Source organism: Schistocerca cancellata, chromosome 2 (genome assembly GCF_023864275.1).
Source record: "Schistocerca cancellata isolate TAMUIC-IGC-003103 chromosome 2, iqSchCanc2.1, whole genome shotgun sequence".
Classification (NCBI taxonomy): domain Eukaryota; kingdom Metazoa; phylum Arthropoda; class Insecta; order Orthoptera; family Acrididae; genus Schistocerca; species Schistocerca cancellata.
In genome coordinates this window covers 686,525,006-686,547,421 of record NC_064627.1, presented here as the reverse complement: position 1 = coordinate 686,547,421, position 22,416 = coordinate 686,525,006, and the positions used below count along the sequence as shown (strand labels likewise).

General features: G+C 43.9%; 1 protein-coding gene across 1 annotated transcript in view; it reads left to right on the top strand.

Moving 5' to 3' along the window:
* The window catches only part of LOC126157560 (uncharacterized), a 203,785-nt gene that overhangs the window by 119,662 nt on the left and 61,707 nt on the right, over positions 1-22,416 (top strand). Inside the window, exons 7-10 of the mRNA XM_049916383.1 lie at positions 7,122-7,230; positions 7,311-7,469; positions 13,904-14,026; positions 18,751-18,955. Coding sequence (XP_049772340.1) covers positions 7,122-7,230; positions 7,311-7,469; positions 13,904-14,026; positions 18,751-18,955 — 596 coding nt within the window. The remainder of the gene's footprint in view (positions 1-7,121; positions 7,231-7,310; positions 7,470-13,903; positions 14,027-18,750; positions 18,956-22,416) is intronic.

The window sequence follows — 22,416 nt, the reverse complement described above, 5'->3', positions numbered from 1 at the left end:
GTGTAGTGCCAAAAAATGGTTCAAATGGCTCTGAGCACTATGGGACTTAACGTCTAAGGTCATTAGTCCCCTAGAACTTAGAACTACTTAAACCTAACTAACCTAAGGACATCACACACATCCATGCCCGAGGCAGGATTCGAACCTGCGACCGTAGCGGTCGCGTGGTTCCAGACTGTAGCGCCTAGAACCGCTCGGCCACCCCGGCCGGCCGTGTAGTGCCAACAGTAAAATTCGGAGGCGGTGGTGTTATGGTGTAGACGTGTTTTTCATGGCGGGGGCTTACACCCTTGTTGTTTTGCGTGGCACTATCACAGCACCGGCCCTCATTGATGTTTTAAGCACCTATTTGCTTCCCACTGTTGAAGAGCAATTCGTGGATGGCGATTGCATTTTTCAACTCAATCAAGTACCTGTTCATAACGCACGGCCTGTGGCGGAGTGATTACACGACAATAACATCCCTGTAATGGACTGGCCTCACAGAGTCCTGACCTGAATCCTATAGAACACCTTTGGGGTGTTTTAGAACGCCGACTTCGTGCCACGCCTCACCGACCGATATCGATATCTCTCCCCAGTGCAGCACTCCGTGAATAATGGGCTGCCATTCCCCAAGAAACCTTCCAGCACCTGACTGAACGTATGCCTGCGAGAGGAGAAGCTGTCGTCAAGGCTTAGTGTAGGCCAACACCATACTGAATTCCAGTATTACCGATGGAGGGCGCCACGAACTTGTAAGTCATTTTCAGCCAGGTGTCCGGATATTTTTGATCACATAGTGTATATATTCTCAAAAGTGCCACAGAGTAATTGTATGACAATTTTTACGTGTGGCGTTATATGCAACACATTCAAAACGATTTTACAATCTATGTTGTTATTGTTGTCTTCAGTCCAGTGACTGGTTTGATGCAGCTTTCCAAGCCACCCTCTCCTGTGCGAGCCTCTTCATCTTTGAATAACTACTGTATTCCATATGCATTTGAACCTTCTTACTGTACTCCGCTTACTCTCGCTCTGCCATTTTAACCCCCCTTCCCTCCACCCCACCTACACACACACACACACACACACACACACACACACACACACACACACACACATCCCTCCAGAGGTCTAAGAATGTGTCCTATAAACCGATCCCTTCTTTTAGCCTATTGTGCCACAAATTTCTTTTCTCCTTAATTCTATTGAGTAGCTCCTCATTAGTTACGTGACTACCCACCTAATACTCAGAATCTTTCGGCAGCACTACATTTCAAAGGCTTCTATTCTTTTCTGAACTGTTTCTCGTTCACGTTTCACTTTCGTACAAGGCTACGCTACAGACAAACGCCTTCTGAAAATACTTCCTAGCATTTAGTTTCATATTCGATCTTAACAAATTTCTCTTCTTCGGAAACAATTTTCTCTCCTTGCCAGTCTGGATCTTACATCCTCTCTACTTGGGCCATCATCAGTTATTTTACTGGCAGAATAGCAAACCTCACCCACTAGTTTTACAGTCCTATTTTCTAATTTCATTCCATCATCACCCACTGATTTAATTCGACTACATTCCATAACCCTTGGTTTTGTTAATGTTCGTCTTATATCCTTCTTTCAAGACACTGTCTGTTTACTTCAAATGCACTTCAAAGTTCTTTGCTGTCTCTGACAGAATTGCAATGTCATCGTCAAACTGCAAAGTTTTTATTTCTTCTCCCTGTACCTTATTTCCTTCACCAAATTTCTACTTGCTTTCCTTCACAGCTTGTTCTGTGTACAAATTGCATAACAATTTGGTTACGCTACATTTCTGTCTCACTTCCTTCTCAACCACTGCTTGCCTTTCATGCCCCTCGACTCTTATAACTGCAGTCTGATTTCTGTACAAGTTGTAAATAGTCCTTCGCTACTTGTATTTTACCCCTGCTATCTACAGAGAGTTAAACAGTGCATTCCAGTCAAGTCGATATGAGGATTAAATTATATAACTCTTCGCCCAGAACAAGCCATGTTGATTATTTAGAACCATGTGCTGGACAAGGAGTCGGACAGCTACCATTCGTCGGCAGTGTTCGTTCTAAGCACGTCTGGATGGTCAAGTCTGGAACAAATGGCGCCAGACAGGCCAGTGGCAGGTATCAGTTTTCACACCGTTGGGCCCGTTCAAACCATTGAATCAGAGCACAACAGACATCTGTATTCGAGTTACGTGTCGGCACACAGTAGATGAGTTTTTAGTATTGCCACAGAAGTTACATATGTCATGACTATGTTGTAGATGACGCCGGACACAGCATCAATTTTTCACTCTAAACTGTCATATATTGAAAGAATATGGCAAAATATGGAACAGTTTCAAAGCAAATTAGACAGAACTTCATACATTCACTCTGGCCTATTTCCCGTATGAATAACACTGATCTACACTATTACTTTGAAATTAAATGATATTGTTGTTCGTTGGCGTAGAAAAAGCCACGCTAAATCTTCCATGAAACGGTCTGTAACTTCAACTGTCGTTCCTAAATACCCATATACTGTAGATCTTTTATGGTGAACTGATTTGATTGTAAACTCGTCATGAGCCAGGAGAATAAAATTAATGAAGTAGTACATCTGAAAACTTTTCGAACGATTAAAACTGTGTGATGGATCGACGTTCGAAACCTCAGATACGTATTCACGGACAATGCTCTTACTGACTGAACTATTCAGGCAACTTCACTTCTACAAGCGCCTCTCTCATACTCCCCAAACTTCATGAAAGCTTTCTCGTGCTTTAAAACAGCACACTCCCCGCTGTAGAGTGATATATTCGTTGTGAAAGCAGTGAATCTGTTTAGTAGGAGACAGTCGATTCACAATTTTCTGCATTGTATGATGCAGCCATCTCACCTGCAAGAGATTCTCCATTTACAAAACTGATTCTAGCAAACGAAGCACTCAAAGTCTTTTTAGACTCTCTTCACATGCCAGAAGAACATTCCTTCGAGAGTAGTGTCTGCAATCCTGTACTGTCGCTATGGTTCTGTGACCTCGTATCTCCCAATAGCACAGAGCCCCTCCCCGGTGTGAGCGCTTTTATATATGGAATTCTGTACTCCACATTCAGTTAGAATGCACGTGAGTTTGAGATGAGCACAGCACACGATTTGGGAGCGAACTGCGTATTTTTGGACTAATAATACTAAGCGTGTCAAGCGCCTTATAAATTGTGTGACATCACAGCTCTTAACAAAGAGTTGGGAGGTGCTGCTTTTTCTTTCCTCAAGCTGTCCCTAATAGCGAATCATTTAAAACTGATATTTTTCACTTTTATACAGAATTTTACTCTCTTTTCTAATCCTTATTTGTATTACTTGTACTTATACTTGGTCGCTAATAACCGCGATATCGCTCTCGCCATTCGGACGGATGATGACTTGTGAGCAGAACAAAGGTGCCACTCTTCAGTTAAATGAGTTTAAAATACATAAAATCGAAATATGATTAAAATGTGAGACACTTCACATGTTTTTGAAATTATTATCATGCTAAACAAATGAACTATTGAGTATTATCGTTTTAAATTAAAAGAAGTATAAGTACAACAAATAAAAATAAAACAGAAAATAATGGTGTGCAAAGCTGAACATCTTCGAAAGAAGGCCCCATATTCAGTGAAAACTGATGGTCTTCCACTGGGAAAGGATAGTTAAGGAAAGGGAAGTTTAACCGTTCTGTAGAGTCGTAGAGTGTGGGTGTACGCAAAAGGAGCCCACTGAGTACAAGCTGTGGAAATGAGGGTCGACTGGAAGGGGGCGGGAGGGGTGGGGTAGTTGGAAGGGGGTGAGTGGTACGAGGTAGAAATGGAGTAGAGGACTAGGGAGTAGCCCAAGCCATGGTATGAAGACAGGGAGAGATGAAGACGGGGATGAGCGACGGCTAGTGTTTGCTAGGATAGGGAGGGAAGGTTTAGACTTAATAGGATGCAAAAATACCTGGGCAGATTTCATTGTCTAAGAGAGGGAGACGGTTGAAGTGGTTGTTGGGAGAGTTGTAGATGTGCGGGGTTTGTGGGATGCGTCCGTATGAGGAAGGAGAAGTGATAATTAGATTAGATGGTAGAGGAAACATGTAGGGTATGGCAAGGGGATGCGAAAGGTAAGAAGGAATGCACGGCGTTCTAGGATATGCAGAGAGTGATAAAAGTTGATGGAGCGGATATGCAGGCAACACTGGCGTAAGAGAGACTAGGTCGGATCAAGATTTCATAGGTTGGCATGGTAATGGAGGGGGAGGGGAGGGAGGGCACAATCTCCATGTTTTGCCAGTTAGTTGATTGAATGTATTGTGAGCTTCCTGTTGAGTAGTTAGTAGGCGCAATAAAGACATGTGTGCATCCAGAATGTATGTCGTCGAACGCCTCCATCCCGCCATTCTACCTCATTCTCTTCTATTCGACTTCTTTCCATTGCTTCCTCGATACCCCTTAGCGATCCGTTCCGCGTTCTTCCCCTTCTTTTCCTTCGAAGAAGTTGCCATTGAAGTGCTCTCTTGGACCATGTGTGATGTCCTTAGGTGATGTCCTTAGGTAAATTAGGTTAAAGTAATTCTAAGTCTAGGGGACTGATGACCTCAGATGTTAAGTCCCATGGTCTTTAGAGCCCTTTAAACCATTTTTTCTTATTTCCACATTACATAGTCAGATCCGAAAATTCTAGGTGTTCTCCTTAAGTGGTCCGTTTCTATAGCTGTAAGTCTCTTTGTAACCCGCTTTTATAAGATCGATTTCCTGTTCGTTCGGTACAAATTTTGTAACTGATTTTAAACTAACTTCCCGATGAGCTAGAGACTTGAAACTTTCAACGTAGCTCAGAACTCGATGACAGTACAGCATTAATCTTCTTTCGTATCTGGTGTGTGGCGGAGGGTAGTTGTGCACCACTGCTATATCCCCTTTTTGTATCGCATTTGCGAATGCTTCGTGGTAAGTGCGGTTGCTCATAAGTCCCCATGTCAGGTTGGTCCTCTCTAATTTTCACCATCGAAGTTTTTTCGTGAAATAATCGTAGGAGTAAGCGATGTTCTGGTTGACTCTGATAAAGAGAAAGTGGAATAATAGTGAAATTCACCACATGTATCTGTTGTAATCTCGTCAAAATGTTTGGAATCTACTGAAAAATTTGACACATTCAAGACTAAAAAGGGAAGACAATTATTTAAATAAAAACAATTTTAATATAAAACGTTTTTAAAACGGATTAAAAACTATAAAATAATTTCTCTTAGTTCAATGGAGACTGCTAACCCCATATAGACAGACCTGAATAGTTATGCTCGTGAATATTTAATAACTACGAAAATACTTTTAGAATTTAAAACAAAAAACGAGGGGCGCATGCAATAGGTAATTGATGCATGAGTAGTTCACCTCCTTGGTATTATCTGAGCCCGCCGGCTAGCTGCGCCGACTAACGCGCTGCTTCCCGAGCGGGAAGGCATGCCGGTCCCCAGCACGAATCCGCCCGGCGGATTAGTGTCGAGGTCCGGTGTGCCGGCCAGCCTGTGGATGGTTTTTAAGGTAGTTTACCATCTGCCTCGGCGAATGCGGGCTGGTTCCCCTTATTCCGCCTCAGTTACACTGTCGGCGATTGCTGCGCAAACATTGTCTCCACATACTTGTACACCGTAATCACTTTACCACGCAAACATTTGGGGTTACAATCGTCTGGTATGAGACGTACCCAGGAGGGGGGGGGGGGGAGCAGTGGGGGCCGAACCGCACAATCTACATGTAGATACATACTCCGCAATCCACCATACGGTGCGTGGCGGAGGGTACCTCGTACCACAACTAGCATCTTCTCTCCCTGTTCCACCCCCAAAGAGAACGAGGGAAAGATAACTGCCTATATGCCTCTGTACGAGCCCTAATCTCTCTTATCTTATCTTTGTGGTCTTTCCGCGAAATGTAAGTTGGCGGCAGTAAAATTGCACTGCAGTCAGCCTCAAATGCTGGTTCTCTAAATTTCCTCAGTAGCGATTCACTAAAAGAACGCCTCCTTTCCTCTAGAGACTCCCACCCAAGTTCCTGAAGCATTTCCGTAATACTCGCATGATGATCAAACCTACCAGTAACAAATCTAGCAGCCCGCCTCTGAATTGCTTCTATGTCCTCCCTCAATCTGACCTAACAGGGATCCCAAACGCTCGAGCAGTACTCAAGAATAGGTCGTATTAGTGTTTTATAAGCTGTCTCCTTTACAGATGAACCACATCTTTCCCAAATTTTACCAATGAACCGAAGACGACTATCCGCCTTCCCCACAACTGACATTACATGCTTCTCCCACTTCATATCGCTGTGCAATGTTACGCCCAAATATTTAATCGACGTCACTGTTTCAAGCGCTACACTACTAATGGAGTATTCAAACATTATAGGATTCTTTTTCCTATTCATCTGCATTAATTTACATGTATCTATATTTAGAGTTAGCTGCCATTCTTTACACCAATCACAAATCCTGCCCAAGTCATCTTGCATCCTCCTACAGTCACTAACCCTGGGTTCGGTGTTCGACGACGGTGGGGTAGGTGGACTGCTGTGGGCTGTTGTGGGGTTGTGAACCACTGAAGGCTACGGCGGGACGAAGCATCTCCGTCGTTTCTTAGTCCCCAGTTTAATACAATACAATACTATTATCTACTCCATGTGCCGACGTTTTTCGTTTGACATTCTACAAGTATTTTCATAGCTATTAAAAACTGACAAGCACAAATTTCCAGAACTATTTGTATGAGGTTAGGATCTGTATTGGGCTAGGAAATATTATTTTATACTTTTTAGTCTGTTTTAAAAATGAGTTATACTAATACGTATTTTATTTAAATTATTATTATTTATTTCGGTGAATTCCCAGGACTCACTCCCATAGCTTGTTATTGGTTTTACGATGAATCTGTATAAACGCATTTTAACCTTTAAAGTCATTTTTGAGGACGACAGGAATTATTTTTTGGATAGCCACCCTGCTGTGCTTGATGTGTTGTTAAATGTTCCCTGGACTAGCTGAGTTCTTTATTGGTACTAGAGTGTAGTGCTTCGAGGACAGTCCCCCGTGAGTGTGTGTTGCGCCGTGTTGCAGATACGTGGACTACGTGGTGCTGCGGACGCAGGCGATGACGGACGACAGCGAGCGCGGCCTGGTGTACCACCCCAGCAGGCTGATGGGTCTGGACGACATGCTGAACGCGGTGAGTAGCGCCGCAGGCGGCAGCGGGCGCCCAGCTGGCCGGCGTGTGACGTGACGTGACGGTGCGTGCTGTTGGGGCAGGACGCCGTGGTGGACCTGGTGACGAGTCTGGGCGCGTCGCCGGCGCAGCTGGTGGTCACGCTGCCGGGGCAGGCCACCGCCTTCGAGCTGCGCCGCGAGGAGCGCACCGAACCCAGGTCCCCCGCCTCCGGGGCGCCGAGGACCATCTCACAGCCGGAGGTGAGTCGGCGCACCGCAGCGAAACCCTGGTGACTGTCACGTACGGTGTCTAATTCCACTGGCAGTCGTGTGCACCACATCCGCATTATTGCCAACATACCGGGTGATCAAACAGTCAGTATAAATTTGTAAACTTAATAAACCACGGAATAATGTAGATAGAGAGGTAAAAATTGACACACACGCTTGAAATGACATGGGGTTTTATTAGAACCAGAAAAAAAAACAAAGTTCACACAATGTCCGGCAGATGGCGCTGGACAGCAAAACGTCAATGACTGCGCATGACAATCGTGTATAAAAGGAGCTGTAATGAGAGAGAGAATCAGCTGCGTCTCTCTCTCTCTCTCTCTCTCTCTCTCTCTCTCTCTCTCTCTCTCTCTCTCTCTCTCTCTCTCTCTCTCTCTCTGTGTGTGTGGGGGGGGGGGGTTGAGGTTTTCAGGCGCATGGTCATCAGCGCCCAAACACATAGAAACAGGAACACATGCGGTGAAGGGACGAAGACGGACAGGGAACAAGGAGAACGGCTAAAAGACACAGACCTGACGCAGTTCCAAATCCTCCCATAAAGAGGCAAAACAAGAGGAATGGCTCTGAGCACTATGGGACTTAACATCTATGGTCATTAGTCCCCTAGAACTTAGAACTACTTAAACCTAACTAACCTAAGGACAGCACACAACACCCAGCCATCACGAGGCAGAGAAAATCCCTGACCCCGCCGGGAATCGAACCCGGGAACCCGGGCGTGGGAAGCGAGAACGCTACCGCACGACCACGAGATGCGGGCGAAAACAAGAGGAGAAGAAACGCACTAAAAAAGGAAAGGAAACACAAGGAAAAGAGAACTGAAATTGAAGTAGGTAATCGTGACTGGCGGACCTCTTACCTAAAACCTGGGTGTGCCAGTCACCCAGCAACACATTAAAATCCTATCCCTAAAATTCGAGGCAACAAATTGGACAGGACACAAAACCGTAAGACCTTAACCACAGTCGTTGCGTCGTCTTGCAAAATAGAGGGCAAATCCGGTGGCAAGGAAACCACCGCCCTCTAGTCAGAGAATAAAGGACAGTCAAGTAAAATGTGGCGGACAGTAATCTGGACGCCACAAGCACTGCAGACTGGGGGGTCCTCCCGCCGGAGTAAAAAACCGTGCGTTAAGGGGCTGTGCCCGATGCGGAGGCGAGTGAGGAGAACCTCATCCCGCCTGCATGACTGGTTGGACGTACGCCATGGCCGCGTGGTGGCCTTGACCAGACGCAGCTTATTTTCACCGACTGCCAGCCACTCCGCTTCCCATTGACCAGCAGTCGCAGCAAGTTGACGTTACCTGAAAAGGCGCTTTTAGTGAAGCTGTATTATCAGACTGGGGAATGTGCTAGTTCAGCGTTACGATCCTATCGCCATAGGAAGGGGATTCGAACGGGTAAAGGTCCGTTGACAAATGCAGCTGTGGCGAGAATGATTTCGAAGTTCGAAGCCACGGGTTGTTGAGACGATAGACCTCGTAGTGGCCGACCGAGCACAAGGCGTAATGCTGCTGAGACAGTTCAGGAAGAAATGGAGACTGTAGCGGGTTCGTCTATGCACGGGGAAGTCAGCGCTCGTGCAGTCGCACGTCACACCGGCATCCCATACACTACTGTTTGGTTGGCACTTAGGCGTACCCTCCGATGCTATCCGTACAAAATCCATCGGCATCATGAACTGTTACCTGGCGATTTAGTGAAGCGGAGGGCATTTGCGGTGTGGGCGTTTCAAAAGATGGCGGAAGATGACGATTGGTTGAGTAACGTGTTGTGGACCGACGAAGCTCATTTCACGCTCCGAGAGTCTGTCAACGCCCGCAACTGCAGAATTTGGGCTACCGAAAATCCTAGAACTGTCGTGGAAACTCCATTGCACGACGAGAAAGTCACGGTATGGGTTGGATTTACCACATCTACCGTTATCGGGCCTTTTTTCTTCGAGGAAATGCATGATTCTGGTTTTGTAACTGCTACCGTGACGGGTGAGAGGTACGCCGATATGTTACGGAATCGCATCATCCCCAGCCTGGCTGATAAACACCTGCTGGAACGTAAGATGTTTATGCAGCATGGCGCTCCACCCCATACTGCTAGACGCGTGAAAGATCTGTTGCGCGCGTCGTTTGGCGATGATCGTGTGCTCAGCCGCCACTTTCGTCATGCCTGGCCTCCCACGTCCCCAGACGTCAGTCTGTACGATTATTGGCTTTGGGGTTACTTGAAGTCTCAAGTGTATCGTAATCGACCGACATCTCTAGGGATGCTGAAAGACGACATCCGACGCCAATGGCTCACCATAACTCCGGACATGCTTTACAGTGCTGTTCACAACATTATTCCTCGACTACAGCTATTGTTGACGAGTGATGGTGGACACATTGAGCATTTCCTGTAAAGAACATCATCTTTGCTTTGTCTTACTTTGTTATGCTAATTATTGCTATTCTGATCAGATGAAGCGCCATCTGTCGGACATTTTTTTGTAATTTTTTCTCTTATGAAACCCCATGTCATTCCAAGCATGTGTGTCAATTTGTACCTCTCTATCTACATTATTCCGTCATTTATTCAGTTTTCAAATTTATACTAACTTTTTGGTCAGCCGGTATTTTGGATAAACGGTCGTAAAAACTGAAATCTTTTATTTTGCAGATCGGTTTGGGTACATGTTGGATCGGCAACTAATAAGGTCACAAGATAGCTTCTTCTGTAATTGCAAAATTATTGTATGCAGTAAAAGTGAAGATATCTGTTGGAAGTAGTCATCACAGTACATGTTACACCTAATAGAAAATGTGTTATTATGTTGTGGTCCTGCAATGTTCGAAAAGTTGCACTGAAGGTGGTCACACAATGACCGACATCGATCTGTAAAATAAAGGATTTTAATATTTACGATCGTGCTGCCAGTTATCCAAAATATATTAGTCTGATATGGATTCAAAATGTGGTCAGTAACACTGTATAGTTCAGAAGTATCAGCTTTACTTTTCAAAACGGCTTTCAAACCAGATCTGCGGCACAGTAAGTAAATAGAGCTCACTGGACAAAAAATTAATCAGCATGCTTGTCAAAGCCATAGTAACTTCATTTGCACACACATTGTTTTAAGTATTTCATTTTTTATTGATAATGAAGATGATATATCGATATTGCAGTGCCTGCGTTATTCTGATTGCGATGCAAAATTCCTTTGGATATGCATGCATGTCCAAAGGAACTGGCATTGAGTAGACTACAGCCGTTATGAAATACATGAAATGAATTCGCAATTGCGGATAATGACTACCATCAGCTGTAGAATGGAATGATGACAATGAAAATTTGTGCCGTACCGGGACTCGAACCCGGATTTCCTGCTTATCGCGAGCGGTCGCCTTACCATTTCGCTATCCGTGCACCTGTATTCGTACATCGATTATGTATGTCCCCGTACAGGTATGGGTGTAGACATAATGGACGTACGAGTCCAGGTCGTAGACGCATGGTTGACGGCATACGGAAGTTTCGGTCGGGCCATGAGACGTACACGTATAGCCAAATGGATTGCCGGCACGGTAGCTCAGCGTGTTCGGTCAGAGGGTTTAGCTACACTCTGTAATAAAAAACTGAGTGAACGTATCATCGAACAAACTGAACGAGTGTCAACGGACGTCCGCCACGAACAAAGCCAACGACCACCATAGAACAAAATGAAAGTAAAAAAAAAAAAAAAAAAATGGTAAGGCGACCGCTCGCGATAAGCGAGGAATCCGGATTCAAGCCCCGGTCCGGCACAAATTTTCATTGTCGTCATTACATTCTACAGCTGATGGTAGTCATTATTCGGAATTGCGAATACATTTAATGTATAATGATATTTGGCTTGTGGGGCGCACAACTGCGTGGTGATCAGCGCCCGTACAAATTCCCAATCTTTTCACCGTCTAGTCTCGCCACCTTCCCGAATGATGATGAAATAGAAAATCCCCCATCTGGCCGGGACTTCGTGATCCAGAGGCAGCAATGCTAGCCACTAGAACACAAGCTGTGATCATTTTTATTGATGTGCACGTATGTGTCAGTCACTCAGTGTCATGGAATACGTGATAAATACAAATAATGTTCTGAAAAGGAAAGGTCATGACTGTCTGAAATAAGTTTAATATTCTTTACGACTACTGTTTCGGCTTTATAGCCATCCTCAAGTAACCTGCTAATATTTACAACTTTGGTGAGACTACCTACATACATGGCGGTTGTCCATGTGAATACATTGTAATCAATACATTGTAATCATACACTGCCCGTAATTAAGTCTACTTTAACTTGATGTCCATGTTGCATCTATAGTAAACTGTCGTTGCCTAATTCATAGTGATTCTGTGATATGTTGTAACTGTAAACGTATGGAATACGCTTTGACACTTATTTCGTAGTTCGTTTACTGTAAAATACGATTTGATATTTAGTTCACAGTTCGTTTACTATGATGTTAAACGTTTACAAACTATAATTAGCTAACCAACGATAATGTTATATTTCACTGATGGGACTTTGCTGTCAATTTTATCTTTCGTCTGAATGTGTTTTGTTGTCCATATATACTATCCATTTTTGTGGTATAGTATGTCAATAAAGTGTTCGAGATAATATTTATGCTTAGCATACAAACCATCACATAAGTGTCAAAACGTATTCTACACGTTTGTAATTACGACATACCACGGAATCACAAATTAACTAGACTTCGACAGTTTGCTATAGATGCAATACGAACATCAAATCAAAGTAGACGTAAGTATCAATGTATAATTATTCACATGCAAAACCTCCGTATATGTAGATAGTCTCATTACTGTTCTGTTCGCATGTTACTTGACAATGGCGATAAAGCCGAAACAGCTGCCGTATAGAATATTAAACTTATTACAGCTGGTCCCAGACTTTTGCTTTTCAAAATGTCGTATTGTGACGTGCACTTCGCTGCGGACCCAATCGAATGAAAACATATATTGAATAACTTGAAAGAAAACAAAACAAGTTAATAACGTATAGTGCTATGACACTCGAGAATGAAAATAACGCTGAAAATAATGATAGTAAAAAATTACACAACAAATATATGAATCAACAGGTGCTTAATGAGTGACTAAAGTGCGAAAATGTATGCATCATGTTACTTCAACAAAAATAACAATGATAATAACATAAAAGGATAAATAGTACTTTATGTCTTAATAATAGGACGAAATTGGGTGAACTGCAGGTCATGGCCTATTAGAAGGAATAAATCCAGTATCCGCCTAGAATAATTTTGAAAAGCCGTAGATATCTAAATCAGGACGGGTAGGGAATTTCTCGCCACGACACCCTAGTATTAACAATTCTCAGCGTTCATGACGCATCAGACTGGAGTGAAACCTCGAGCTCTCTGCGTTTACGTCCATCGTCTTCGTGAAGACCAGATTTTCATTCTCTGCCCCTAAATTTCTAGTGGGCTTTTTGAGTTATGGCCCGTCACAGTCAGGGTCTTTTCAGCCAAGTACCAGCTGACCTGCTAGTGGAACAATGTGAGGCCCAATAGGGAATATTTGGAAGGGGGTTTACAGTTCACGTGTTCGTCGTTTTGTTTCTGTTCAGTGAGGCGCTATTTTCAACTTTTGGTGAACATTTTTTTGTGGTGTGCCTGCTGGTATATATATATATATATATATATATATATATATATATATATATATATATATATTCTATGAGTATGGCAACACAACTGTTTTGTCAAATCTCGTTTTTATGCAAAAATGGCGTGAAAACAGGTGAGAGTGAAGTAGAAAAACTGTGAAAAACAGCGTATATAATTACAATAGGAAAAGAAAACAGTGCGGAGATGCAAATCGGGTGAAACCATAGGTACAGTACATACAAAACCATTACTCATGAGAAAGTAAAAAGTTTTTAAAAAAATAAGCAAATTCTTTACTACTATTTTGCAAATGACATGTTTTCAGTCAATAATAAAAGTCATAAAAAAAACCAAGCCGTAGAAATCTACTCCTCACAAGTAATATATTTTCAGATGAGTAATGGAAACAAAATAAATAAAAAGCACGTTATCTTTCTTAGGCCTAAAATAGAAAAGCAGTCATGAACTTCGTATGATATTTTATGTAGATCAATCGAGACCCACATAAGATGACACACAGGTATCGAAACATGTTTGGGTAAATAGTAAAAGAAACGCATTGTGTTTTGCAGCAGGTGAAGTTTAAAAACTCAGATTTAATCAAGAATGCTGAGGAATCAGAAAGTGGGTTAGCTCGTAATTGGCTGGCAAAGCGAGAATAGTCTATGAAGCGTAGAGCTCGTGCGAGACGTGGCAGTGAGTTGAGTGAGTGACCTGTGCTGTGGTGTGGTGTCCTGCAGCTGTGCCGCGCGCTGTCCCGCGGCAACTGGACCCTGGAGCGGGACGAGGACCAGACGGCGCCCTACGCCTACAGCGGCCGCCGCTGGATCGCCTTCGACGACGCGCTCAGCGCCTCCATCAAGGTGCGTGCCCGCAGGCTGCTCCGTCACGGCCGCAGGTGGCGCCACGGCTGCCAGGCGCCTACTCAGATAGCTAACCACTTGTATAACAACTGCATTCTTTGCAATGTGAAACACGTCTTCTGTACAACACTTACATACTTTCAACCAAAATTTATATGTCATTACTTTTTGACTATTGCATACGATTTTGTAGAGGAGAGGATCCACCAGACAGCTACAATTGATTTTCTGAACTTTACCTGGAGACCTGTTTCGATAAGATCATTTCCACAACGGATGACATATCACGAGAGATGCAGCAGCTGTATAATTTATTTTAAAAAAAAATATCGTAACGGTCGCAGCTGCAAATACTAACACTTCACAATAAGTGTCGATCAAGCTTAATGATCATCTCCCGATATAAAAATGAAACACAAATAAGTAACCACTTTTGTGTATAATATATATCGAAAATACCTAAAATTTTAAATTCTCAAAACTGTATCTGAAAAAGCAGGTAACATAAACCGAAAATCTTTAAAGTTTTGAATTCTTAAAATTGCAACTGATTAGTCGAGTCGTGAAAGGTCGAAGTTCTTTAAAAAGAACATAGTCATAGGTAGTGTTACAGGCCTTTTGCTGTTCCTTATCTATATAAACGATTTGGGAGACAATCTGAGCAGCCGTCTTCGGTTGTCTGCAAATGACGCTGTCGTTTATCGACCAACAAAGTCATCAGAAGTTCAAAACAAACTGCAAAACGATTTAGAAGAAATATTGGAATGGTGCGAAAAGTGGCAGTTGACCTTAAATAACGAAAAGTGTGAGGTCATCCACATTAGTGCTAAAGGGAACGCGCTAAACTTCGGTTACACGATAAATCATTCTAATATAAAAGCCGTAAATTCCACTGAATACCTAGGTATTACAATTACGAACAATTGAAATTGGAAGGAACACATAGAAAATGTTGTGGGGAAGGCTAACCAAAGACTGCGTTTTATTGGCAAGACACTTAGAAAATGTAACAGACCTACTAAGGAGACTGCTTACACTACGCTTGTCCGTCCTCTTTTAGAATACTGTTGCGCGGTGTGGGATCCTTACCAGATAGGACTGACGGACTACATCGAAAAAGTTCAAAGAAAGGCAGCACGTTTTGTATTATCGCGAAATATGGGAGAGAGTATCACAGAAATGATACAGGATTTGGGCTGGAAATCATTAAAAGAAAGGCGTTTTTCGTTGCGACGGAATCTTCTCACGAAATTCCAATCACCAACTTTCTCCTCCGAATGCGAAAATATTTTGTTGACACAGGCTCAAATAGGGAGGAACGATCACCAAGATAAAATAAGGGAAATCAGAGCACGTACGGAAAGATATAGGTGTTCATTCTTCCCGCGCGCTATACGAGATTGGAATAATACAGAATTGTGAAAGTGGTTCGATGAACCCTCTGCCAGGCACTCAAATGTGATTTGCAGAGTATCCATGTAGATGTAGACATGTAGAAGTGGATAATCTGGTACGATTGTGACAACATCACATTCCATCGTAACTGGCATTTTATTAAACCGACTATTCATCATTCAGAGCCACACGTCATGAATGATGGGCCGGGAGGGGGAAGGTGAGGAGGAGGGAGGAAAAGCAGTGACACTGTGCGGTATTAAAATTTAACAAAAATATTGCCTAACAGTGTGACATAATTAACTCAAAAACTGAGAAGCAGTTTTTGATAGATGAAACATCTTGTTAAAATTCATAATTGAATTAAAACATAGAGCGCACCAAGTTTTCATCAGAGGGCGTCTTAGATGTGCTGAGTATATCGTCAAAATTCATAAAGTACACCGAATTCTTGAAATCACACTTATTCTTGAAACGCCTTCTCCTGTCAGAACCAGCTCCGAAAGTAAAATTGTAGCATGGAAGACTGATTCTGGCGTGCAACTGTACCATCTCCGAATATGCTTCAGCCACGAATTCCTCGACTTCTAACAGACCTTCTTCCTTGTGCTTTCCTTCAATGACGACTCGTTATAACGGGTATCTTTCGCCTATAGTTTTCCTTTGTTTTATAGTGAGCAGTTGCTCTTTCAGGCGACGAAGGAGTTCTTCGTTTGAAATTTTTAGCACCCAAGGTATGCACAAGAGATACCGATACATTTCAAAAGCATCAAAAGCATAAAATTTAAATACAGACTCCCAGGTAGATGCCATTTTCCTTGACTTCCGGAAGGCGTTCAATACAGTTCCGCACTGTCGCCTGATAAACAAAGTAAGAGCCTATGGAATATCAGACCAGCTGTGTGGCTGGATTGAAGAGTTTTTAGCAAGCAGAACACAGCATGTTGTTCTCAATGGAGAGAGGTCTACAGACGTTAAAGTAACCTTTCGCGTGCCACAGGGAAGTGCTATGGGACCACTGCTTTTCACAATATATATAAATGACCTAGTAGATAGTGTCGGGAGTTCCATGCGGCATTTCGCGGATGGTGCTGTAATATACAGAGAAGTTGCATCATTAGAAAATTTCAGCGAAATGCAGGAAGATCTGCAGCGGATAGGCACTTGGTGTAGGGAGTAGCAACTGACCCATAACATGGACAAATGTAGTGTATTGCGAATACATAGAAAGAAGGATCTTTTATTGTATGATTATATGATAGCGGAGAAAACACTGGTAGCAGTTACTTCTGTAAAATATCTGGGAGTGTGCGTACGGAACGATTTGAAGTGGAATGATCATATAAAATTAATTGTTGGTAAGGCGGGTACCAGGTTGAGATTCATTGGGAGAGTCCTTAGAAAGTGTAGTCCATCAACAGCGGAGGTGGCTTACAAAACACTCGTTCGACCTATACTTGAGTATTGCTCATCAGTGTGGGATTCGTACCAGGTCGGGTTGACAGAGGAGATAGAGAAGATCCAAAGAAGAGCGGCTCGTTTCGTCACAGGGTTATTTGATAAGCGTGATAGCGTTACGGAGATGTTTAGCAAACTCAAGTGGCAGACTCTGCAAGAGAGGCGCTCTGCATCGCGGTGTAGCTTGCTGTCCAGGTTTCGAGAGGGTGAGTTTCTGGATAAGGTATCGAACTTATATTACTTCCCCCTACTTATACCTCGTAGATTAAAACTGAATAAACTGCAAAAAAGTGGGAATTTAAGGAGATGGGACCTGGATAAACTGAAAGAACCAGAGGTTGTACAGAGTTTCAGGGAGAGCGTAAGGGAACAAATGGCAAGAATGGGGAAAAGAAATACAATAGAAGAAGAATGGGTAGCTTTGAGGGATGAATTAGTGAAGGCAGCAGAGGATCAAGTGGGTAAAAAGACGAGGGCTAGTAGAAATTGTTGGGTAAGAGAAGAAATATTGAATTTAATTGATGAAAGGAGAAAATATAAAAACGCAGTAAATGAAGCAGGCAAAAAGGAATACAAACGTCTCAAAAATCAGATCGACAGGAAGTGCAATAGAGGATAAATGTAAGGATATAGAGGCTTATCTCACTAGGGGTAAGATAGATACTGCCTACAGGAAAATTAAAGAGACCTTTGGAGAAAAGAGAACCACTTGTATGAATATCAAGAGCTCAGATGGAAACCCAGTTCTAAGCAAAGAAGGGAAAGCAGAAAGGTGGAAGGAGTATATAGAGGGTCTATACAAGGGCGATGTACTTGACGACAATATTATGAAAATGGAAGACAATGTAGATGAAGATGAAATGGGAGATACGATGCTGCGTGAAGAGTTTGACAGAGCATTGAAAGACCTGAGTCGAAACAAGGCCCCCGGAGTAGACAACATTCCATTAGAACTACTGACGGCCTTGGGAGAGCCAGTCCTGACAAAACTCTACCATCTGGTGAGAAAGATGTATGAGACAGCCGAAATACCCTGAGACTGCAAGAAGAATATAATCATTCCAATCCCAAAGAAAGCAGGTGCTGACAGATGTGAAAATTACCGAACTATCAGTTTAATAAGTCACGGCTGCAAAATCCTAACACGAATTCTTTACAGACGTGTGGAAAAACTAGTAGAAGCCGACCTCGGCGAAGATCAGTTTGGATTCCGTAGAAATGTTGGAACACGTGAGGCAATATTGACCCTACGACTTATCTTAGAATCTAGATTAAGGAAAGGCAAACCTACGTTTCTAGCATTTGTAGACTTAGAGAAAGCTTTTGACAATGTTGATTGGAATACTCTCTTTCAAATTCTGAAGGTGGCAGGGGTAAAATACAGGGAGCGAAGGGCTATTTACAATTTGTACCGAAAGCAGATGGCAGTTATAAGAATTGAGGGGCATGAAAGGGAAGCAGTGGTAGGGAAGGGAGTGAGACAGGGTTGTAGCCTCTCCCCGATGTTATTCGATCTGTATATTGAGCGAGCAGTGAAGGGAACAAAAGAAAAATTCGGAGTAGGTATTAAAGTCCATGGAGAAGAAATAAAAACTTTGAAGTTCGCCGATGACATTGTAATTCTGTCAGAGACAGCAAAGGACTTGGAAGAGCAGTTGACCGGAATGGACAGTGTCTTGAAGGGAGGATATAAGGTGAACATCAACAAAAGCAAAACGAGGACAATGGAATGTAGTCGAATTAAGTCGGGTGATGTTGAGGGTATTAGATTAGGAAATGAGACACTTAAAGTAGTAGATGTAGATCAATTCTTTTCACTAGATACTTGTCAAGGTTCAGTGAGTGAGACGAGGTGTGCTCGCCGGCCGCAGGGCAAGTACGCGGTGGTGCGCGGCCTGGGCGGCACGGCGGTGGACGCGGCCGACGCGCTCGACTGGCAGGGCACGTGCGGCGCGCCGGCGTCCCAGCTGCGGGCGCTGCACAGCGCTCTGGCACAGCTGCGGCGAAGCTCCCGGGGCGCGCTGCTGCACGGGCTCGAGCAGGACCTGCACGCCGTGCCGCAGCTCGGCTTCACAGGTAGACACGCCACACGCCACACACCTCTCACCGTCACTGCCTCGCCGTACACAGGGCTGTTGCACGGATTTGCATCAGACATCTAGGTGTGATACATCACATCATAGGGACCAACTTTCGTTCGAGACAATATGTTCACTGCCCCACTCTGGCGGCGCTTCGACTCCTTTTGTATCGGTTACGCCCCTGAGAGCCGGCACAGCGTAGGCACTCTGTCGCCTGCATATGCCTTGTGTGTTACCTATAATACAGTCGCTGCTCTGTATGAAAGGCTTTAGTCACCGTAAAGCTTAAGTACACTCTCTTTTAAAACGACGTACCACGAAGGAATTCTCCAAATTTGATGGAATTCGGTAGACGTGACGTAGATGTACAGACGAGGAAATGATTACAATCGGAGAAAAAAATGAGTGATATATTCCATAAAAAGAGCTTCGCAAATTGAGTAAGAATAAAACGTTGGCCCAGCTCTGACCCCTATGCAAGCAGTTATTCGGCTTGACACTGATTGACGGAGTTGTTGGATGTCTTCCCGAGATATATGGTGCCAAATTCTGTCCATTTGGTGCATCAGATCGTCAAAATCCCGAGCTGCCCTCAATGATCCAAACGTTATCAATCTAAGAGAGATCATGCAATCTTGCTGGCCAAGACAGGGTTTCACAAGCTATAGAAACTCCCGCCGTGTGCGAGCGAGGATTACCTTGCTCAAATGTAAGTCCAGTGGGGCATCTCCAGACACGTCTTCGCTGGTCACTGGAACTCATTTGCAAGTGCAACTCATCACTGTGGAGAATTGTACTCCAGTCAATGAGATTCCAGGCCGAATGTCCTTGACACCACTGAAACTGGGCTTATCGGTGTACAGAGGTAAATGGTGGTCGCCCCAAGGGGCGCCATGAGCTTAGCCCCTTCCTGCGAGCGGTCCTCGTAATCAACGAGCAAAAGTTGCACGTCGGATCAGTAATAATGATGAATCCGGAGCTCTGAGTGCCTCTCTGACGACTGCTCCGTCCTCCCGCTCTGTTGTCACCCTAGGTCAACCACTCCCTTCATGGCGCTTTATTCGGCCATGGTTCGTCCATTCCTGCCAACATATGGTTCAAATGGCTCTGAGCACTATGCGACTTAACTTCTAAGGTCATCACTCGCCTAGAACTTAGAACTAATTAAACCTAACTAACCTAAGGACAGCACACACATCCATGCCCGAGGCAGGATTCGAACCTGCGATCGTAGCGGTCGCCCGGTTCCCGACTGTAGCGCCCAGAACCGCACGGCCACTCCGGCCGGCCTTGCCAACATAACTGAATAGTGGCATAGCTCCTGTTCAAATGTCGAGCGGTTCACCGATTACTTCAACAGGCTTTTTTAAGCCCGACTAATCGTCCTCTCTCAAATGCTCAGATCTGTGTATATTGCTAACGCATCTGTCTGCGAACATATTTATGTCCAACTGAGTACATGGAATCAAATTCGCAAAGAATTTCTGCCCTGGTAGCGTCATGTCTCCTGTTTACTACCCTTGCCAAATGCGCGGCGAAACTGCGCTGCAGCATTACGCATTCATCCATCGGCCGCCAATGTTTACGACTTTTCAATGTCTGTCGATACGTGCATGAATATCAGTCTGTGACCAGTTTGCTTCGTGGTGCGCAGTTATCCTTTTCTGTGTGTCTTAGACTGTATTTATCGCACTCTATCGATCTACTGGGGTAGATATTATGCAGCACACTTCGTTAGCAGACTCTGCTAGTACCATGAAATCTCTTCGGGCCAGTGAATACTAAACGACGCCTAGTGTCGCCATGAACCATCGACGGACGTTTTGTCCCTAACAAAAGTTGTTGTCCACAACGTGATTTATCACTCCAGATGTTCTACGCAGAGACTCTAAAACACCTTGCACGGTATTCCGCTAATCTAGAGTACATCCATTACTAATATTAACAATAAACACTCCTGTATTTTCTACCCAACTACAGTCATGCCCCACAGATTTTAGCACCATCCCTTTATCTATTATATGCTGCTGACGCCCCAAAGCTCCTGTGCCTACCGCAATATCTTTTTCTCGCCTTTCACTCCATCTTCTATTGATCCCTATGATCACCTGCACTCTCTCCACGCAACTTCAAATCTTGACACAACCTGTGCTACACGTCGATCTTGCAAAAATCCAGGTCATAATTATGAGAATGTGCATCACAATACATTGATATTATGATATTTACTTAACTGTAGACAGTCGTTTCGTCCACTTCACTAAAACACCAAAATTTCCCAGTGAAAGTAGGTTGAAGTCCGGTGGGTGTTTCTCGTACCATCGCTTGGGCCCATTCATTCAGGTTACCGTGACCATGAATTCTCAGTTACCAAGAGGGCACTTTGTTGTTCATCTTCATGATGAGTGTGCACTGCACTCACACATCCCAGGTTTGACGAAAACTCAGACCCCCCGTCACACTTTGACTAGTCCAGTAACTCGCCTGATCTTAATCCCATAGTCTGCAAGTATCCGGAAGACCAGATGAAATGTAGCAAGCAAAATCTGCCTTTGAGATATAATTCTCAACGAGTTGTCCCAGCTGAACGTGGCATACACAGTCTGACTAAAAGTATCCGGACGTCTATTAGTGGACATTAATATGGAGTGTGTCCCCCCTTTGCCTTTATAACGTCTTGAACTTTGTTGGGGATACTTTCAGTGAGGTGTCGGAACGTCTGTGGAGGAATGGCAGCCCATTCTTCCTCAAGAGCCGATACCAAAGCTTGTACTGAAGCTCTAACGCTTCCCAGAGCTGTTCCTTTGGGTTCAGATAGAGACCCTCGAAGGCCACACTATTTCAGGAATTTTACTGTCCACAGACCTTTGCCTCACAGATGCTGCTTTATGACACGATCCATTGTTATGCTGATAAAAGCAAATATCATCTCTGAAATGTTCCTCTATTGTAAACAACACACAATGTAGTAAAATTCGTTCATATTGTTCCGCATTTAGTATTTTCTTACGCGCATTAAGAGGATCACACCTTAGCCACGAAAAACATCACTATACTGAATCCCCCAACTCTTCGGTACTTCACTCCTGGCGCTGCACTATATGGTAGTTAACGTTCTCCCGGCATTCACCAGACCCACAGCGTTCCATCGGATTGCTGCAGCAAGATAAAACGTGAGTCAGTACTCCAAATCACTCGTTTGCAGTCATCCACCGTCCACTAGTCTCTCTCTTTACACCACTTCCAGTGTCCCATAGCATCGATTTCAGAAATGTGTGGCTTATAAGCAGATGCTCGACCACTCTACCCCCTTCTTTTTAGCTCCCTATGTACAGTCACTGTGCTAACTGCATTGCTGGTAGGGCTTTGGATCTCACGAGTGATTCCTTCCGCTGTTATCATGCGATATTTTATTATCACCGACCACAATGTTCGAGGCTCCCTGTCTGTGAATAC